The sequence below is a fragment of the Ovis aries genome, chromosome 14, assembly GCF_016772045.2.
Source record: "Ovis aries strain OAR_USU_Benz2616 breed Rambouillet chromosome 14, ARS-UI_Ramb_v3.0, whole genome shotgun sequence".
NCBI lineage: Eukaryota > Metazoa > Chordata > Mammalia > Artiodactyla > Bovidae > Ovis > Ovis aries.
In genome coordinates, this window is record NC_056067.1 from 53,935,582 (window position 1) to 53,953,242 (window position 17,661).

Genomic DNA, 17,661 nt, shown 5'->3' on the forward strand with positions numbered 1-17,661 from the left:
CAGGGACGGGGAAGCCTGGTGGGCTGCCGTCTATGGGGTCGCGCAGAGTCGGACAAGACTGAAGCGACTTAGCAGCAGTAGCAGCAGCAAACGACAACCTGGCTTCCCTGGTGGCGCAGACGGTAAAGCGTCTGCCTGCAATATGGGAGACCCGGGTTCGATCCCTGGGTAGGGAAGATCCGCTGGCGAAGGTAAATGGCATCCTACTGCTGTACCGTTGCCTGTAAAATCCTAGGGACAGGATTGCTACGGTCCATGGGGTCGCAGAGTCGGACACGATTGAGCAACTTCGCTTTCCTTTCCTTTACAAACGACCACCTGGGTAGTCCCGTGGGGCTAGAAGCCGCGGGGACTTTTGGCCAGGATTGGCCACAGACTCCGTCACGTGACTGGCTGTGTCCCGCCCGCCTTGGAGGCTAAGGAGGTCCACGTGGTTTTGACTCCGGGGCGGGGTGGGGGTGGGGCGCTGGAGGAGGTACTGCGCAGGCGCAGTCCGTGGCGCAGGCGCAGACGCCTCCCGGGCGCGCGGCCGGCGGCGGTTGGCGGCGTGTGGGGCCGGCTGGCGGTTGCCGGGAGCGGGACCGGAGCTCAGGCAGCTAGAGCCGGCGCCATGGTGGAGAAGGAGGAGGCGGGCGGCGGTATCAGCGAGGAGGAGGCGGCGCAGTATGACCGGCAGATCCGTCTTTGGGGATTGGAGGCCCAGAAACGGTCAGGGCTGGTGCGGCTTGTTGAGGGGGGAGGGTTGAGGATCTGGCGGGGGGCGTCTGGCCTGAGGCGTTGGCGGCCTTCGGGGAACCCGACGGTTTAATTTGAAAAGAGGAGGCGGGAATCGTGTCAGGCGTGGGCGCCCTCCTGAGAGGACTGGAGGGGGTAGATTTGGTCTGCTTCCTCAGAAGCTTTGGGAAGCAGGGACGTCCCAGGTGGTGGGAGGGTCGTTCCGAGGGGTTGGCGGCCTCTCGAAGGGGAGGTTCAGGGACTCGACGCCCGAAGGGAGTGATGGTGGGATTTGGATCGGGGTTGCGGGCTTAGGGAATAGGAGAGGGGAGGAATGCCTGGAAACGGTGAAGTGGGGGCGGGGGGCATAGTTGATTCATTCATAGGTAGCAGAAACCTCGTCTTGGCTGGCCGCTCGGGGAGACTGGCGAGCCAAACGGATGCGAACTTGCGTTCATTCTTGTGGCCTCTAAGTGGTGGGCCAGTCTGAGAGAATGATGGCTTTTTTCTTTTCTTTTCCTTTTTTTTTTTTTTTTTGAGGAATTTTGTAGTACTTTATTTCAAGTGGGCATCCCGAGAGGCTCGGAAGGTCTCGGGGCGCTGGAGGTACCCGAAGAGGCTTCTTATGTGTAGATCTGGGGATGCCTCCAGAGAGGACGGGATTGGGCATACCTTCGTCTTGGGCAAGTAATTTTCTGAGGGGATGAAATCTTTGAAAGAGGCGATGGATTTGATCAGATATTTATTGAGCACCTACCGCAGACACCGTTGTAGGCACTGAGCGGGTGTCAGTGAACGATGGAGACTACATTCTTGTGGGGAAGGCAGTAAACCTAAAGAAATAGCAAAATATTGGGCAATGCAAGAGTCAGGGAGAAAAAATAAAGCAGGAAAAGAGGATCAACAAAGGATGGTGAGGTGGAAGAGCTGTTTTAAAATTTTATTTATTTTTGGCTGTGCTGGGTCTTCCTTGCTCTGTGGGCTTCTCATTCATTGTGGGGACTTTTCTTGGTGCAGAGCGGGGGCTCTAGGGTTCTGAGACTTTAGTAGTTGTGTCTCCTGGGCTCTAGAGCTAGGGCTTAGTTGTGGTGCACAGGCTTAGTTGCTCGGTGGCAGTAGAATCTTCCCTGGATCAGGGATCGAATCCTTTGTTGGTAGACGGGTTCTTCACCACCGAGCCACCAGGGAAATCCTGTTTGTTTGTTTTTTTTTTTTTCGTTTTACTGGAGTATAGTTGCTTTACAGTGTTGAGTTAGTGGGAGAGCTGCTTTGATAGGGTGGCCAGGGGAGTTACCTGAGAGGTAACACTGAGCCTCGGTTCTGTATGCAAGGAAGGAGGCAAAGAGCTGTGTGGTCATCTCGAAGGACCTTCCACCCTCAGAGAACAGCAAAATCCTGGAGGCCAGGGCATGCTTGGCAAAATAGAGCAACAGAAGTGGCTGGAACCAAATCCGGGGAAGCTTTTTAATACTAAGTGCTGAGGAACCTGTTGGAGAGTTTTGAGCAGAGAAGTAACACGATCTGCTTTGTGTTCGAAAAGGGTCAGTCTTCTCTGTTCAAGTGTGCAGAAGTGGGAAGAAGGATTCTGGTTAGGAGGTAGCTGTGGTAATCCCCTTGAGACGGAAGTAGTGACCACTTGGAACTCTAGTGAAGTGAAGTTGCTCAGTCGTGTCCAATTCTTTGCCACCCCGTGGATGGTAGCCCACCAGGCTCTTCCGTCCATGGGATTCTCCAGGCAAGAATACTGGAGTGGGTTGCCATTTCCTTCTCCAGGGGATCTTCCCGACCCAGGGATCGAACCCAGGTCTCCCACATTGCAGGCAGATGCTTTAACCTCTGAGCCACCAGGGAACTCTAGAGAAGGGGTCAAATATAGATTCTTACAATTTGAAGGTAGAGTGGACAGGCTTTGCTGAAGGATTCAATGTATGGGATGTGAAACACAGAAGTCAAGCATGCCTCCAAGGTTTTGGGCCTAAGCAAGTGGAAAGATGGAAGTGCCTTTACTGAGCGAGGTGGGGAAACTGGAGGTGTGGTGGGAAGAATTGGGAGTTTGCTTTTGGACTTAGGTTTTAACTGTTTACTACTAGACATATAAGTAGCAATGTAAGAGTGATTGAGTTCAGTAATGAGGTCTGGGTAATGGGGAGTGATTATGTGATGTGAGGGTGTACAAAGTGGAGAATTACTTGATTGAAGGATTGGGGAGGCAGGCAGGTCACAAGAATTTAGTTTAAGAAGTGAGAGCTTGTAGAATTTTTTTGGTGAGAGTGTGTGTGTTGGGGGTGAGGTGGGGGTTACTTCAGGCTCATTCTGGAATCTTCTGTGATTGTGGAGGAAGGTACATCATGAGTATTAGTAAGCGTCGGTCTGAGGGTTGGACGCACCTGAAGTAGACGATTGATAAATAATGAGAATGGGCTTGAAGACATAGGTGGGGTGGATTGAACTTAGGTTCACCTGATTGAAGGATTGAAGTGTTAGGAGGTCCTAAAGAATTGGGACACGAATCCTGGGTGTTCTGGAAGGATTGATCCAAGGGTTTGGGAACAGCAGGTCGGTCTTATTTGAAGTGGTATAGTGTCGGTGAGGATTAAACTAGAATTAGTGAGGGAGCTGTCAGAGGCTTAGGAACCAATGATTTATCTGAGGAGCAATAAAGGATGGATGGGGGCTCTTGAGGGAGAGAAGACCTAAGGAGCAGATCAGAGTCAGGGTAAGGAATTCTTGGGAGGTTGGAGTTATTCTGAGGAAATGGAAATGTACTGAGCTCAGTGGAGAACCTGAAAAGGGTTGGCTGAGGGTCCTGGGGGAAGGAAGGGGTTACCTATCATTTGAGAGCTATAGATTTGTAGACAGTCTCACAGAGTTGATAAAATGCTCTCAAGTCTCATAGCAGCTCTTTGGAGAAGGAAGGCAGTGGTTTCTTCCTCTGTTCAGAAACAAAGGAAGCACCACAAAGCAAACTGATTCGTCTCTAAGGGAACTCCAGGTGGGATAGGAGAGCTTCAGACACTGGAGTAACTTCGTGCAATAGAAAGCAGCCTGGGAGTCGATAACTGCATTCTGGCTACAGGTTTGCCTCTGACTCTGTCATGTTGGACCAGGGTTGTCAGAGAGTTGTCAGGGAGAGAAATCATAATAAAAATGGCCTTCAGGGGAACTCATACAGTCTGGAGGTTAAAAACGGGTGTATCTCTCATACAGTGTTTTAATTTTTTTGAAATTAGTTAGTTGCCAGCATTAAAAATTCTAAAAGAATTGGCCAAATTTGGAACAATTTGAGCATGGAAAGAATAAAATCAACCTTACTTAGAAATATTTAATAATGTATTTTCTGATGTGGTGATATAAGAACCTTAATGCATCATCTTTGATGTTTTCCTACCAAACATATTTTACCCTAATCATGTTTTTAGAGAACAGGGGAACAGGTTAAAGGACACTATTGAGGTAATGATGAGATGTCCAGCATGTGGAACATTTTACAAGACAGCTGCCCTGGTTCTCTTCCAGAAGTCAGTGTCATGGAAAAAGCAAGCAGTGGGACTGTTCTCAATTAAGAGAGTACAGTGGTGGAGCCAAATGCAAGGTGTGATCCTAATTGGATCCTGGTTCAAAAAGAAAACTTCTCTAAAAAAATATCTTTTAGACAATAGGGGAAATTTGAGTGTTCAGTCCTGTTAGACAATTTGGGGAATTATTTTCTAGATGTGATAGTAGTGTGGTTATGAAGGAAAACATCATATTTTTGGAGCTGCAAGCTAAAGGTGTGAAGGGCTGCCTTGTTAGCACATGGGTAGAGCCAGCAGGGTAAAATATTAACTCTCCTTTCTATTTTTCTGTATGTTGGAATTTTTTAATGAGAAGTTGGGAAAATGTCTCTGTCTCCCAACTACTCCCCATGCTCCCCGCATATGGGGATGTCGCAGTTTCTGATTTCTGTCTTTCGAAAAGTAGTTAAGGTCAGACAAACAGTAAGGTCAGACATCCCTACATCGGTTGGATCAAAGTGGAGGCTGCTTGTCTTACAGAGAGCTTATGTGGCCATGGTCTCCATCAGCTCTGCTTCAATCACTGATGGAACTGCCCGGCCCTAAGCATGTGAGTTTGCAGCTCTTGGTGTGTGCCCAGCCCATGTTGTGGTTGAGGTTTAGGGAAGGGAGCCAGCTCTCCCAAGGTCACACACCAAGTAAATAGAAGTGGGACTTCTATCTAAGCTGGTAACTTCAGGTTCCCTGCCGGTTTCCATGATAGCTCATTTGCCACCCTGGAGGAGCTCATTCTTTCAATTAAAGTAACATAAAGGAGAGCGTTGAAGCTGGCAGCCCTGGTCGTTCTCAGACCATGTGCTTCAGTAGTTTTTGCACTGCGTTTCGCACCAGAGGCCCATTTATCCCCGTCTCAGAGTGAGGGAGGAAGGTGCCTGGGAAGAGAGAAGTAGAAGATAAGCTCTGTGAGGGTAGGTGGTTTGAAATGTCCGATAATTGAGATGTGGGTTTTGACCTGTCGCTGTGAAATTCCCAGTGCTTTGTTGAGTGGATGGAATGGTGGTAGGCGGCAAAGACCTGGGAAGTCCAGAAACCTGGGTTCAATTCCCGGCTGTGCTCGCTGGCTCTCTGGCCTTGGGTGCGTCACACAGTTCCTTGGCCTTAGGTCCCACATGTGCACAAAGGAGGGGTGAGTGTGACTAAATCTTTAAGGACTCAGCGTTGAAGTTTTAACCTTACAGGATTGGGACTCCCAAAAACTTCGCTGTTTTGAAACAGTCATCATCCTACATAGCTGCTGTTGAGACAGCACTTGAGTTGGTTCCATGGGCACCTAGTTGTCATGAAAGTGACTGAGCCTGTACTGGAAGCCAGTCCTGGTGGTTTCATATAAGGATCCATTTTCTAGTGATTAATAGTTGAGTTTGAATCCAGAACTTCTTAGTTATCTAACCTTGGATACATTTCTTAACTTCTCTGTGTTTCAGTTTTCTCACTTATCAAATGAAAATAACAGAATCTACATTATAAGATTTTTGAGAAAGATGGGACTTCCCTGGCGGGCCAGTGCTTAGGACTCCTGGCTTTCACTGCAAAGGATCTGGGTTCAGTCCCTGGTTGGGGAACTAAGATCCTACATGCTGTACAGTGCAGCAAAAAAAAAAAAAAAAAAAATTTTTTTAATTGAGAAATGAGATGAAGCACGAATAGGGTCCATGCACAGAAAGCATTCAATGAATTCTAACTACCATTATTTGACAAATATAAATTACAGCAACAAAAGACAAGGAACTAAATAGGAAATGGGTTGTGATAAATAAGATACAGCAGGTGTCAGTGGGCTGCCAGGAAACTGCAGAAGGACAAGCTAGACTGTGGGAGGAGCAGGTTTGCCCAAGCAGATTGAGGTGGGGAACAGCCTTAAGTTGTATCTTGGATTCTGACAAGACATTTGAGTATAATGAATAGGCAGTTGGATTGAGCAGGATCATAGATTTAAATGACAAGTACTGTACTGTGGGTCTTCCCTGGTGTCTCAGCAGTAAGAATCCACCTGCCAATGCAGGAGACTTGTGTTCTAGCGCTGGGTCGGGAAGGTCCCCTGGAGGAGGGCATGGCAGCCCACTCCAGTATTCTTGCCTGGGAAGTCCCATGGACAGAGGAGCCTGGCATGGGGTCACAAAGAGTTGTATATGACTTAGCAATTAAACCACAACAACTGTACTGTTAATTGAAAAAGAAGTATTTTTAGAAGCAGGAAATGGTCAAATCTGCCAAGTGGTCCCATCATTTATCTGGTTGCACTGACCAGAAACCTAGGAACTCTTTATTCATCTCTGTCCTTTCTGTCTTCGTCCAGTCTACTGGGAAGTCCTCAGGGCTCTGCTTCAAGGTTTATCTCACCTGCCTTTTTTCATTATACTCATCATCTCAGATCACCTCTACAGTTCCTTGGTCTCCCCGTTCCACTCTTGACTCCTTATAATCCATCCTCCACTTAGTAGCCAAACTGATTTAAATGAAAAGCAAACATTCCTTCTGAAGGCCTTCCCAGTGATTTTCTGAGTGCTCAGATATTTTAAATCTGGTGCCCTTCTTGCCCTGCCTGCCTGTCCCTGCCTGCATCTCCCTGGCTTGCTCCATTCAAGCTATCTGTCTTTGAACCCCTCTGTTCCTCAGATATGCCTGTCCTTGGGGACTTTGTGTTTGCCCTACTAGAAATAGTCCTATGCAAGATTTTTGCATTAGACTCTCAACAAACGTGGTTTGAATGTGGATTTAGTAGTCTTCAGAATTTTTAATCGTGAGTGAAGTTCATTGGCTTGACTTACTTTGCAGTATGTTTTGTGAATTCAGATTGTGATATAAAGATTGGGTCCTTCCTTTCCAGAAATTTAAAAGGTATTTCTACGGCAGAAGTTAGAGGGGAGTGAATCCACAAATACTTATTTAGAACCTACTTTATCTTCATTGGAAAAGACCCTGATGCTGGGAAGGATTAAAGGCAGAAGGAGAGGAGGGTGACAGAGGACCAGTTGGTTGGGTGGCATCACCGACTCAGTGGACACGAGTGTGAACAAGCTCCGGGAGGTGGTGGAGGACAGGGAAGCCTGGTGTGCTGCAGCCCATGAGGTCGCAAAGAGTCAGACACGACTGAACAACAACATGCAAGGCAGCATGGGGGAGAAGATGAGAGAGGGAAAGAAAAGCACAGATCCTGGTTAAAATTGAATTTGGATCCCCAGTGCTGGGCACCCGTTAGCTGTGAGAGCTTGGACATCTTTGCTGAACCTGTATTTTTCCTTTCTCAAGGCAAGCATGAACCCTTTCCTATGGAAACATAATGGCCCATGCTGGGGCCCGTGGAGCCACCTTGCCTTTTAGGGAGAGAAACTATATGGAACATGTAGAGTGTGTGTGCTTTCTGAGAGAGAACAGTGGTGAGCCATAATCAAGGTTTCAGTGAGGCACTGTATGTACACACCTCGCTCGGTGCCTGGCACCCTGTGGGCCCTCTGTGGGTGGTAATTACTGTCATTGTTACTGATGGACTGTACACAATATGTCATAATGTGACTTTACCTTTATTTGCTGTAGAGAGGCATATAAATTTCTTTATTTTTTCCAAAGATTTTCTTATGTGGACCGTTTTTAAAGTCTTTATTGAATTTCTTACAATACTGTTGCTCTTTTATGTGTTGGTTTTTTGGCCCCGAGTCATATGGAATCTTAGCCCTCAGACCAGGAATTGAACCCGCATCTGCTGTTTTGGAGGTGTGGAGCCTTACTGGACCGCCAGGGAAGTCCTGAGAGGCATGTAACTTTAGGAGCAGACTCTGGAGTAGTATTGTGCAAGTTGGTATCTGCTTTGCTAAGATCCCACGTGCCTCACTGTGGCATGGCCAAAAAAACCACCCAAAAAACACAGTTTTGAATGCCAAGCACTGTTCTAAGCAACTTACATATATTAACTTTTGCAAGGCTGGTAGCATTATTAGTCTCATTTTACAGATAAAGGAAGCTGAGGGTGGCAGACGGAATAATGCCTGTTGGGTAGCTGTTTTATCTTCAGCAAGCTCCCTAAGAACTCCGTGCCTCAATGGGTCAGTTTCCTTTTGGCAGCTATAACGATTACCACAAATTTAGTGGCCTACAACAGCCCAAATTCTGGAGGTCAGAAGTTTCGAATTGGTTTCCCTGGGCTAAATGAAAGTCAAGGCAGGGCTGTGCTCTCTGGAGGCTCTGGGAAGAATTTGTTTGCTTGATTTTTCTAATGTCTAGAAGCCACATGCATTCCTTGACTTGTGGCCCCTTCCTTCATCTCCAAAGCATCTTCAAGCCTCTCTTCTCTGAGCAAAGCCTTTGCTTTTGTCATCACCTTGCCACCTCTGACCCTTCTGTCTCCCTCTCTAAAGGACCCTTGTGATTATTTGGACCCACCTGGAAAATCCAGGATAATTACCCCTGCCCTTCCCCCCCAAATGCTTAATTTGATCACATCAGCAAAATTCCTTTTGTCATGATGTAATTTATTCATGGATCCCAGGAATTAAGGGCATGGATGTGGTGAGGGCGGGGCTGCATAATTTTATCTGACACTCTCAGCTTTCTTTATCTGTAAAATGAGACTAATAATGTTGTAGCCTCGCGTTCAGGGAAACAAACTCATTCAGAAGAACAGTGCAGATAGTGGAGTGGAGTTTATTACACCGGTGGGCCCAAGGCAGAGTCTCCTCTTAGCCAAGGACCTCGACCAGTTTTAGTGAAAACCTTATATACCCTAAGTGTACGTGCCCAAAGCCACCTCCCCAAATTCCCTGAAACTAGTCTGAACAAAGGGAAAGATACAATCAAAGTTAACCCGTGATTCATATGCCTTAAGCCTAGGTAGGTAACAGTGGACAATTATCAATAGGTCTATGGTCATAACCCAATAAGCATAATAGAATTTGTGATTCTATTTGGTTACGCAGATAATTAGGGTATTCTTTTAGGAGAAGGAGAGTCTATGTACAAGCCCTGGGGCTCTTCCATCCCGGGGGTCTGGTTTTCCAGTTGGAATGTCGTTTCCACAGATACTGGGCATGTAGCTCAAAGTCCACAGTCCAGCCCAAGATGGAGTCCTGCTTTCAAGGTGGCCTCTGAGCCCACCGTCTCACTCACTCTACCTTGTTGCCCTTCTCTACTAGCTAGTTCTTTCAGTTACTTTTAGCGGTGTAACCACTGTGTAAGCTAGTTCACTTCTTAGTCCCTGTTTTCTCAGCTCCAGAATAGGGATAGCAAGGTGACAGCTCATGAGATCCTCATGAGGGTTAAATGACATAATACTCGTGAGGAGTTTAGAACAGGTTGGCAGGTAGTGTGAGTGTTCACTGAGTGTTAACTATTCTTTGTTGTTGTTGTTTGTTTATTTATTTATTTATGTTTTGCGCTATTTTGCTATCTACCAGGTTTATGTAATTCTACTGGGATTTCTTTTGCTGTATCTGTAACAGCTACTGGATTAACACTGTAATATATTTCCAAGCACAATCACAGACACTAGAGATTGTGTGGTTTCTGAAGCTTGCTTACACGCTAATGGAGGAATGAGCAGTGGACACATGAACAAATAGCATAACTCCAGATGTGGACCTATTTTGGGTGAGGTGGCCAGTGTGGACCTCTCTCAAGATGGAAACAGTTGAGCTGAGCCCTGAAGAACAGGTCATGTGATGAGGTAGGGGAAGAAGCAGAGAGAACAGCTAATGCCAGAATCCAGCAGCGGGAGCCGACGTGGCGGCGCTTTCTAGGATCAGGGACGGCCAGCCGAGCTGTAGGCGATTACCAAGGGCGAGAGTTGGATGAGGTGGCAGGGCTGACAGTACCAAGCTTGCCTGGGCACCATTGAAGGGACTCAGCAGGAGAGTGGCATGATCTGGTATCAGAGCTCTCTCTTCCTGAGATGGGGACAGTGGCTTGTAGGGGGCAGGGATGGGAGCAGGGAGGCCGGGTATCAGGGTGTTGCGGTTTTACAGGTGAGAAACAGAGGCCAGGGTAGGGTGGTGGCCGTGGAGTGGTGGCCCATGCTGCCGCGAACATCAGTGTGCCTGGTTTTGGCCCACCTGAGTATTTCTGTAGGCTTGATTCCCAGAAGGCAATTGCTGCCTTAGAGTGAGTAATGAGAGCTGACGTTCTTAAGTGCTGACTGTGTGCCAGGTACTATTAATTGAGCCAGAAATAAGCAGTCCTCTCAGGGCCCTAGAATGGTTAAGGATTAAAAACATACCGTAATATTCGGTGTTGTTGGCAGTTGAATGAAAAAACCTCCTGAGCAGTTAGAGTCCGTGGAGCTCTGTAGGATGGAGGGATCCTGGGGAGGCCGTGGGCTCCATGGGATTTCTGTCAGAGGTGTTTATATGGAGCAGGCGCTTGAAGACTTCAGAGAGGACACTCTGAGTTGGTTGTGATAAGGACTTCTTGAGGAAATGGTGTCTGAGTCCGGGTTTGAAGTCTGGAGGAAAGGCTAGGCGAGGCCGAGGGAGGAAGACAGGGTGTGCGTGTCAGCCGTGTACAGCGCTGCAATTTAATGTCTGCAGGTGGGGAACTGAAGGTGTGTTGGGAGGAAGCTGGTAGTAGTGGAAGATAAGGTGGCGGAAATGGGAGAGAGCCACGACTGAATGGATTTAAACGTCAGCTTAAATTTTGTTTCTCTGTCAGATTTTTTTTTTTTTTAATCAGAATCAAATCGATCACTGAGCCCTTTTGTAATTAAGGCAGTGGAGATTGAAGAGATGTTCAGGTAACTTTTATTCAGCATCTGGTGGGTGGGCCTACATTAGGTGGTTTTGCACACATTTGACCAGGTCTTAGAGGAGATTAAATGACTAAAGTTAGGATGGGTATCTCCATTTTACAGATGAATGGAATGAGGTTCAGAGAGATGGCTCAGTTTGCTTGGGTCACCAGTTAGGAAGTGGCAGAGCCAGAATTCAAACCCAAGTCTTCACCCCTGAAGGGCATTAGTGCTGGGTCTTGCCTGTTGCCAAAGGAATGGCAAGGAGAACAGAGCCTGAGAAATTAGTGGGTTTGGAGGCATCGATTTCTCAGAAGCAAGCGGGGCCAGTCTAGCTATATCCTTGGGGTAATGGAGCAGCCAAACTAGAAAAGACCATCATTCAGACTAAGAGGGACCATGAAACCTGGAATTCCAGGTGCAGCAGTGTCGGGGCCAGGTGAAGGGAGATGAAGAACAGTGACAGCAGAGACCTGGAAGGTACAGCTTAATGCATAGCTGCTCAGCCTGTCTGAGGTTAAAAGTTTGATCTGTGCACGATATCCTCTTTGGAAACATTGCTTGTTTATTATCTGTGCTGTTTCTGGAGGGATTGGAATGTCTCTTTCCTCCTCCCCCCTGCTGGTGTGATGCTGTCAACCTGTAATAAGAGACCCCCCTCATTGCTAGCATCTCTGTTACTTATCTTGCTTGTATGTCATAAGTCCTTTGCCCAATTACTCTGGTTAAGTGGAATTGTCGCATGAAAGGCTCCTCTCTGCTAGGGTGTGGTTGGCAGTGGCAGGGCAGTGTAGAAAAACAATAGTGAACAAGCTGGGAACCAGATATATGCCTCTGAGGGAAATACTGTCAGTGTTCTTTCCCTCCTCCTGATTTTACCCTTTGATTATACCACTGAAGGAAATCCCAAATCTGCTAGCATCAAGAATCAGTGCAGGACTTGATTTTATCAGCCCTCATTCCCATTCAAGATTTCTAGCCTGATGACATGCAAATGTCCATAATTCTTAGAACGATTTTCGGAAAAGAGTTTCTGCATGTTCTCCCTATAGTGGTACTATATGAGAATGGACTCATTTCCTGAATTAGGAGCAGACTCATTGGCCAGCAGACTCTGAATTTATGTGTGACTGTTCTTAGTTCTTACTCATCCTTGTCAGTGTGAATAATCATAGATTTGCTGCAGAAATATTAATGGGTTTGATTACAAGGTGCTAAGACCTGTAAGACCCTGATGGGGTTTTTCATGATGCAAATTCTTTATTTCCTGTTTCCAATTGGAAAAATTCTGATTCTGAAACACTTTTGATTCAGGAATTTCTCATAAGGGATTGTGGACCTCTGCTGCTTTCTGCTGATCTCAGAGTTAAGTCCAGACTTCCTGGGGTATAGCCCAGCCTCTGATTACTTTCTTTTTAAGCTTCCTCTTCTGTCACCCTACAGACTTAGATATAAACACTTCCCAGATGCACCCTCTTTCATGCCACTTTGTGTATGATGGCTTAAATAGTGCCCCTCCTCTCTGCTGTCCCACTAGTCCAAGCCATCGTCCTCTCTCAACTGTGACACTCTTCTAACCCCCCGTGCCCACTCCATGACCTTCCATCTTGTTTAAAGTCCAGCGTCCTGACGGTGCCTTTGTAAGAGCCTTCATGATGTGGCCCCTGGTTCTCTCTGCAGCCTCATCTGTCATTCTTCCCTTTGCTCTCTGCTCTTCAGCTGCTCTCTCTGCCTTCCTGTTCCTGGAACTTGCCACGCAGCCCTCTGCTTCAGGGCTTTCGCACTTGGCTGTTTTCTCTACCTGGCACGTTCTTCTCCAAAATACTACCTGTGTGCTTGTCCTTCATTTCATTTTAATTTTTGCTCAGCACCTCTGTGGAATGGCCTTCACGATCAGGCTGACAAAAGTAGCATCGTCCGTCACTGATCCACATCACGCTTGATTTTCGTCACTTTTGGACATGTTATGTGTCTCTCTTTGTCTGTCTCTAGAAAATACAAGCTCTGAGAGGGCAAGGATTGTGTCTGTTTCTTCACTGCTGTATTTCCACACCTTAGAGGGATGCCTGGCATTGTAGGTGCTCCATAAACAGTTGTTGAATGAGTTGTTCTTTGTAGGATAGAGTGGAGCCTGTTTCTTTTCCAAGATCTGAGGTCTTGGTGCTTAAGTGCATTCAATGAAAACCAAGGTTACTTCTTTTTGTCTTGTTTTGTTCTTCAGTGATTGGAGGTACTTCCACTGTTCTCTCTCATCCTGTTAACAATGTCTGCCTTGTAGGCTGCGGGCCTCCCAGGTGCTTCTTGTCGGCATGAAGGGACTTGGGGCTGAAATCGCCAAGAATCTCATCCTGGCTGGAGTGAAAGGACTGACCATGCTGGATCATGAGCAGGTGAGATGTGCTGTCCCCACATCACTGTCCTTCACAGTCTCCACCCCAGTATAAACACATGGAGATTGTGTGTGTTCCTGCTTGCCCCTTCAGGGCTGTGAGAGAGGAGGGCTGGCGTTAATGACACTGTAGCCATGGAGACTGACAGTGCCAAGGCCAGATTTGGATTCACCTCCACCCGAGGTCCGCCAGTAGAGGCTCCGTCCCCTCACTGAGCTTGCTTGTCTGTAAAGTGGAGTTACCATCTCCCTTGAAGGGTGATTGGCACCGCAGTGCCCCCTAGTGGCAGGAACACCTCACCCAGAAGAAGAATTTGTCTTGGGTAGAGAGGGTAATAGCGAAGGACAGGGAAGCCTGGTGTGCTGCAGTCCCCTGGGGTCGCAGAGAGTTGGACACAACTGAGCAACTCAACAGCAAGAGAAGGGTAAGAGAGGAGACTCAGGGAGGGATGGCTCCAAACCTTGGAGGTCCTTGGTGTGGTGTGGAAAAACAAAACAGCAGTGGGACGATAGCGTCTTCATTTGGTTGTGTAATCTGAGCATGGGGAACCAGGAGAGATCGCTGAGGGCGCGTGGCCTGCTTCTGCCAGCGCCTCAGCCTGGGGACGAACGCTGCTCAGTGTCGGAGCCACCCCTTACCTCTGCAGTGCGAGCACTGGTGGTGCTTTCAGCTTGGCTTCCGCTGCAAGGCCTAGCTCCTCTGACTGGTTTTCAAAAGCCTAACACATGGTTCTCAGTCCCATCTGTGCTGTAGAATATTCAGGTAGTTATTTAAGAGTAAGTTTCCCAGGTGAGTCTAAAGTTAGGGAGGGCTGAGAAGCACTGCCTTCATGTGACCTGATCCCAGTCAGCTCACCCAGCCTGATGCCCACTCATAAATTGCGTAGCGCACGAGCACTCCTCAGTAGTTCCGCCTTTTACAGTTTGCTTGAGCTTTTGTCCCTTACTGCAGACATCCCAGGGAGACAGTGCTGCATGATGCAAAAGCTTTGGAATTATGCAGACTTGGGCTCAAGTCCCACCTTCTGAAGCTGGGCAAGGGCATTCACTTCCCAGAGACTTAGTTTATACATCTATAAAATGAAGATATTCATTCCCGCCCCTTAGAGTTCTTCATTTCAGTTACATCAGCATGCATCCAGGAACACCTGTGGCTACCTTGGAGTAGTCTAGGTATGGGCAATAGAAAAATCCACAAGAGCGACTTCCCTGGTGGTCTGGTGGTTAAGACTCTGGGTGCAGGTTCCATGCCTGGTTGGGGAACTAAGGTCCCACATGCCATGTGGTGCAGGGAGGTGGGGGGAAGGGAGGGATGCACAGGATTTGTTTCTCATTCTCAGTTTTTTCCAGAAACCAGAGAAGGCTCCCTGACTCAGGTTTTGTCAGGGAGACGTGAAAGGCTTCCCAGAGTGTTAAACTCAGTCTTAAAAAACAAGTAGAGATTTTTCAAGGTTGGAGGGGCTGTGTTTTAGGCAGGGGACATTAGCGCAGCATGGTAGAAATCAAAAATAACAAGCGGTTTGGTATTTGTAGAGCGTGAAGCCTAAGGGATGGGGGTGAGGGTGCAGACTGCAGGTGAGGGCCAAGTCACGAAGGGCCTGCTGGTAAACTCCACTGTAAGCCTTTCCTTACTTCTCTCGGTGGTGCGGAGTCATTGGAGAGTTTCAGATGGGCGAGGGGCCCCTGAGCTTTGGGCCTTGTGTAGATCACTGATACCGTGTAGACTGTGGATGGCACAAGGCATGGGACAGAAGACTACTTAGAAGGCTGCCTTAGTAGTTCAGGGAGAGTTGGAAAGAGTCTGAGGAATGGCAGTGATGACAGATGGCGAGAAGCACGCAGAAGTGAGAGGTGCTTAGGTGGTAGGATCGGGTGGATTCCGTATGAGGAAGCAAGGAGTAACCACAGCTGCTGCCGTGGACTGGAGGTGCTGGACGCTATGCTTAGAGCGGTAGGTGTAGTGTGTCATTTAGTCCTCAGAAACAACTCTCAGATGCAGGGATTATCATCCCTATTTTACACATAAGAAAACAGAAGGAAAGGATGTGAAGCATGGCCCACCCAAGGTCACAGTAGTTAGTGGGAGCACCAGAACCCAGGCCCCGACTCCTGGCAGAGCCCACCTGCTTAGTCTCATCACCTGGTGGCTGCTATCAAGGAAATGAAGATGCATAGACCAGGTTTCTGGCTCTGGTGACTGAATGGGTGGCTGACTGGTGGGCTCATCAACAAAGACAACAAATGTAGGAGTCACATATGATTGGCCCCTGGGATCTACAGCAGGAAATATCCAATGGACAGTTTAACATAAGACTCAAATGGATTGGGAAGTCTGTATCAGTAGAAGCAATTTGAGAAACAACAGTAGACTTTGGTAGATACTGAAAGGTATGGAGTTGGTTTATGGAGCTACATAGAGTGAAAATATGAGTGATTCTGAATGGAATCCTGAAGACAGCTGCACTGAAGAGGGCCCATATAGAGACTGGCGTGTCTGGTGAGGGGGAAGGAGAGCTAGGAGCTGAGAGGCCAAGGAGTAAGGCCCAGATGACCCAGGTAAGCCAGGCAGAGTGTTGAGTAAGTGCATTGCTTCTAGTAAAGTCGTCATTTTCAGCCTTCTCCATCCATTCTCCAGGCAAGAATATTGGAGTGGGTTACCATTTCCTTCTCCAGGGGATCTTCCCAACCTGGGGATCGAACCTGGGTCTCCTGCATTGGAGGCAGACGCTTTAACCTCTGAGCCACCAGAGAAGCCCCATTTTACATGGGATTTCTTCATATTTGCTCAAAAGCACACATTTAAGTCCTTGAGCCAGGATTTGAATCACAGATTTGAATCCAACCTTAATTACTCCAGAAACCGCCATGATGTACAATCTCTCTGTGTTGTGAGATCCCAGGATGGGTCACGGGGACTGTTAGACGGCTGGCCTGAAGTGGGAGGAGGACCAGCCCCGTATGCTTGGAGGAAAGACTGTAGGGACATGTACGCTGTGCATAGTTGGCAGGAGAGCAGGGTTTCCTCTACTGAGCCCAGTCTTGGTGGAGGTGGTGAGGTCATGGAGATGAATGATTAAATTAGATGTTTGATGTGTGAAGAAATGCATTTTGAACAGTGGAATCTAATCCTGCTTGTGGCTATCAGGGGATTATATTATCTGTCTTTGAGGCTCTCTTCTGGTGATGTCCAGCCTTCCGAGTGAAATTGTCCTTCTGCTCCAGCCTCTGCTCATCTCGCCTCCTTTCTGAGTTTTAATTGAATTTAAGAGTTTGTTTCCAGCATTCTTAATTGTGTCTGATTTTTGCATTGGTTTGATTTGAAACTACTTGTAGGCAGGGACTGCATCTTTTAAGCTACTTATGTCTTTCTATGAATGCTTCAAGTTGGGCACATGGTAGGTATTTTTGGTCAATTCTTAGCACTCATGATTATGTCATTTTGTTGGCAGTTAAAAATTAAGAAAGCATGGACTTTTTTGTTTAGAGTGAATTTTCATTATAACACAAGGGGGTGCTCTTTAACCATCATGCCCAGTTTAAAAAAGAAAAAAAGTTAAATGTCTGTTTTCAAGCCTCAGGAGGAGAGAGTATAGGGAATCTGCATTGGACAAATTCCTATAGAAACAGTTGTAATACAATGAGATGCTAGATATTTTAGTTACTCTTTAAAATGGCAAAGTTCAGGGGAACATCCCTGGCGGTCCAGTAGTTATGACTTTGCTTTCCAATGCAGTGAGTTCAATCCTTGGTCCAGAAGCTAAGATCTCACATGCTGTTAGCCAAAAAACCAAAACATAAAACAAGCTACACTGTAACTGTAACAAATTCATTAAAGAATTAAAAAAATAAAATGGAAACATTCATTTGTTATTTTCTGCCAAATTAAAATATTCAAAAAAAAAAAAATTCATTCCCAGGTATCTCCAGAAGACCCCGGAGCCCAGTTCCTGATCCGTACTGGGTCTGTTGGCCGAAACAGGGCTGAAGCCTCTTTGGAGCGAGCACAGAATCTCAACCCCATGGTGGATGTGAAGGTGGACACTGAGAATATAGAAAAGAAACCCGAGTCATTTTTCACCCAATTTGATGCTGTAAGTTTCATAGAGAATGTAAAATCTGCTGTAGGAATTAAGCACTAGTTGTATGTATATTAGGTCCCCTGGGGTGTTAGACTCCCAAATCTGAGCTTTTTCCCAATATAGTTTGTAGGCTGTTCTGTTCTTCGCTTTTAGTATTGGGTGGGCCAAAAAGTTGGTTTGGGTTTTTCTGTACTATCTTAAGGAGAAACCCGA

The 17,661-nt window shown here is 47.0% G+C and overlaps 1 protein-coding gene across 2 annotated transcripts in view; it reads left to right on the forward strand.

Moving 5' to 3' along the window:
* The first annotated feature begins 506 nt into the window (after window positions 1-506).
* Window positions 507-17,661, forward strand: part of SAE1 (SUMO1 activating enzyme subunit 1) — a 60,136-nt gene continuing 42,981 nt past the window's right edge. For both annotated transcript variants that reach the window (XM_060398145.1, XM_004015334.6), the window contains exons 1-3: window positions 507-708; window positions 13,259-13,370; window positions 17,287-17,460. In XM_060398145.1, coding sequence (XP_060254128.1) covers window positions 611-708; window positions 13,259-13,370; window positions 17,287-17,460 — 384 coding nt within the window. In that variant the 5' untranslated portion in view covers window positions 507-610. The remainder of the gene's footprint in view (window positions 709-13,258; window positions 13,371-17,286; window positions 17,461-17,661) is intronic.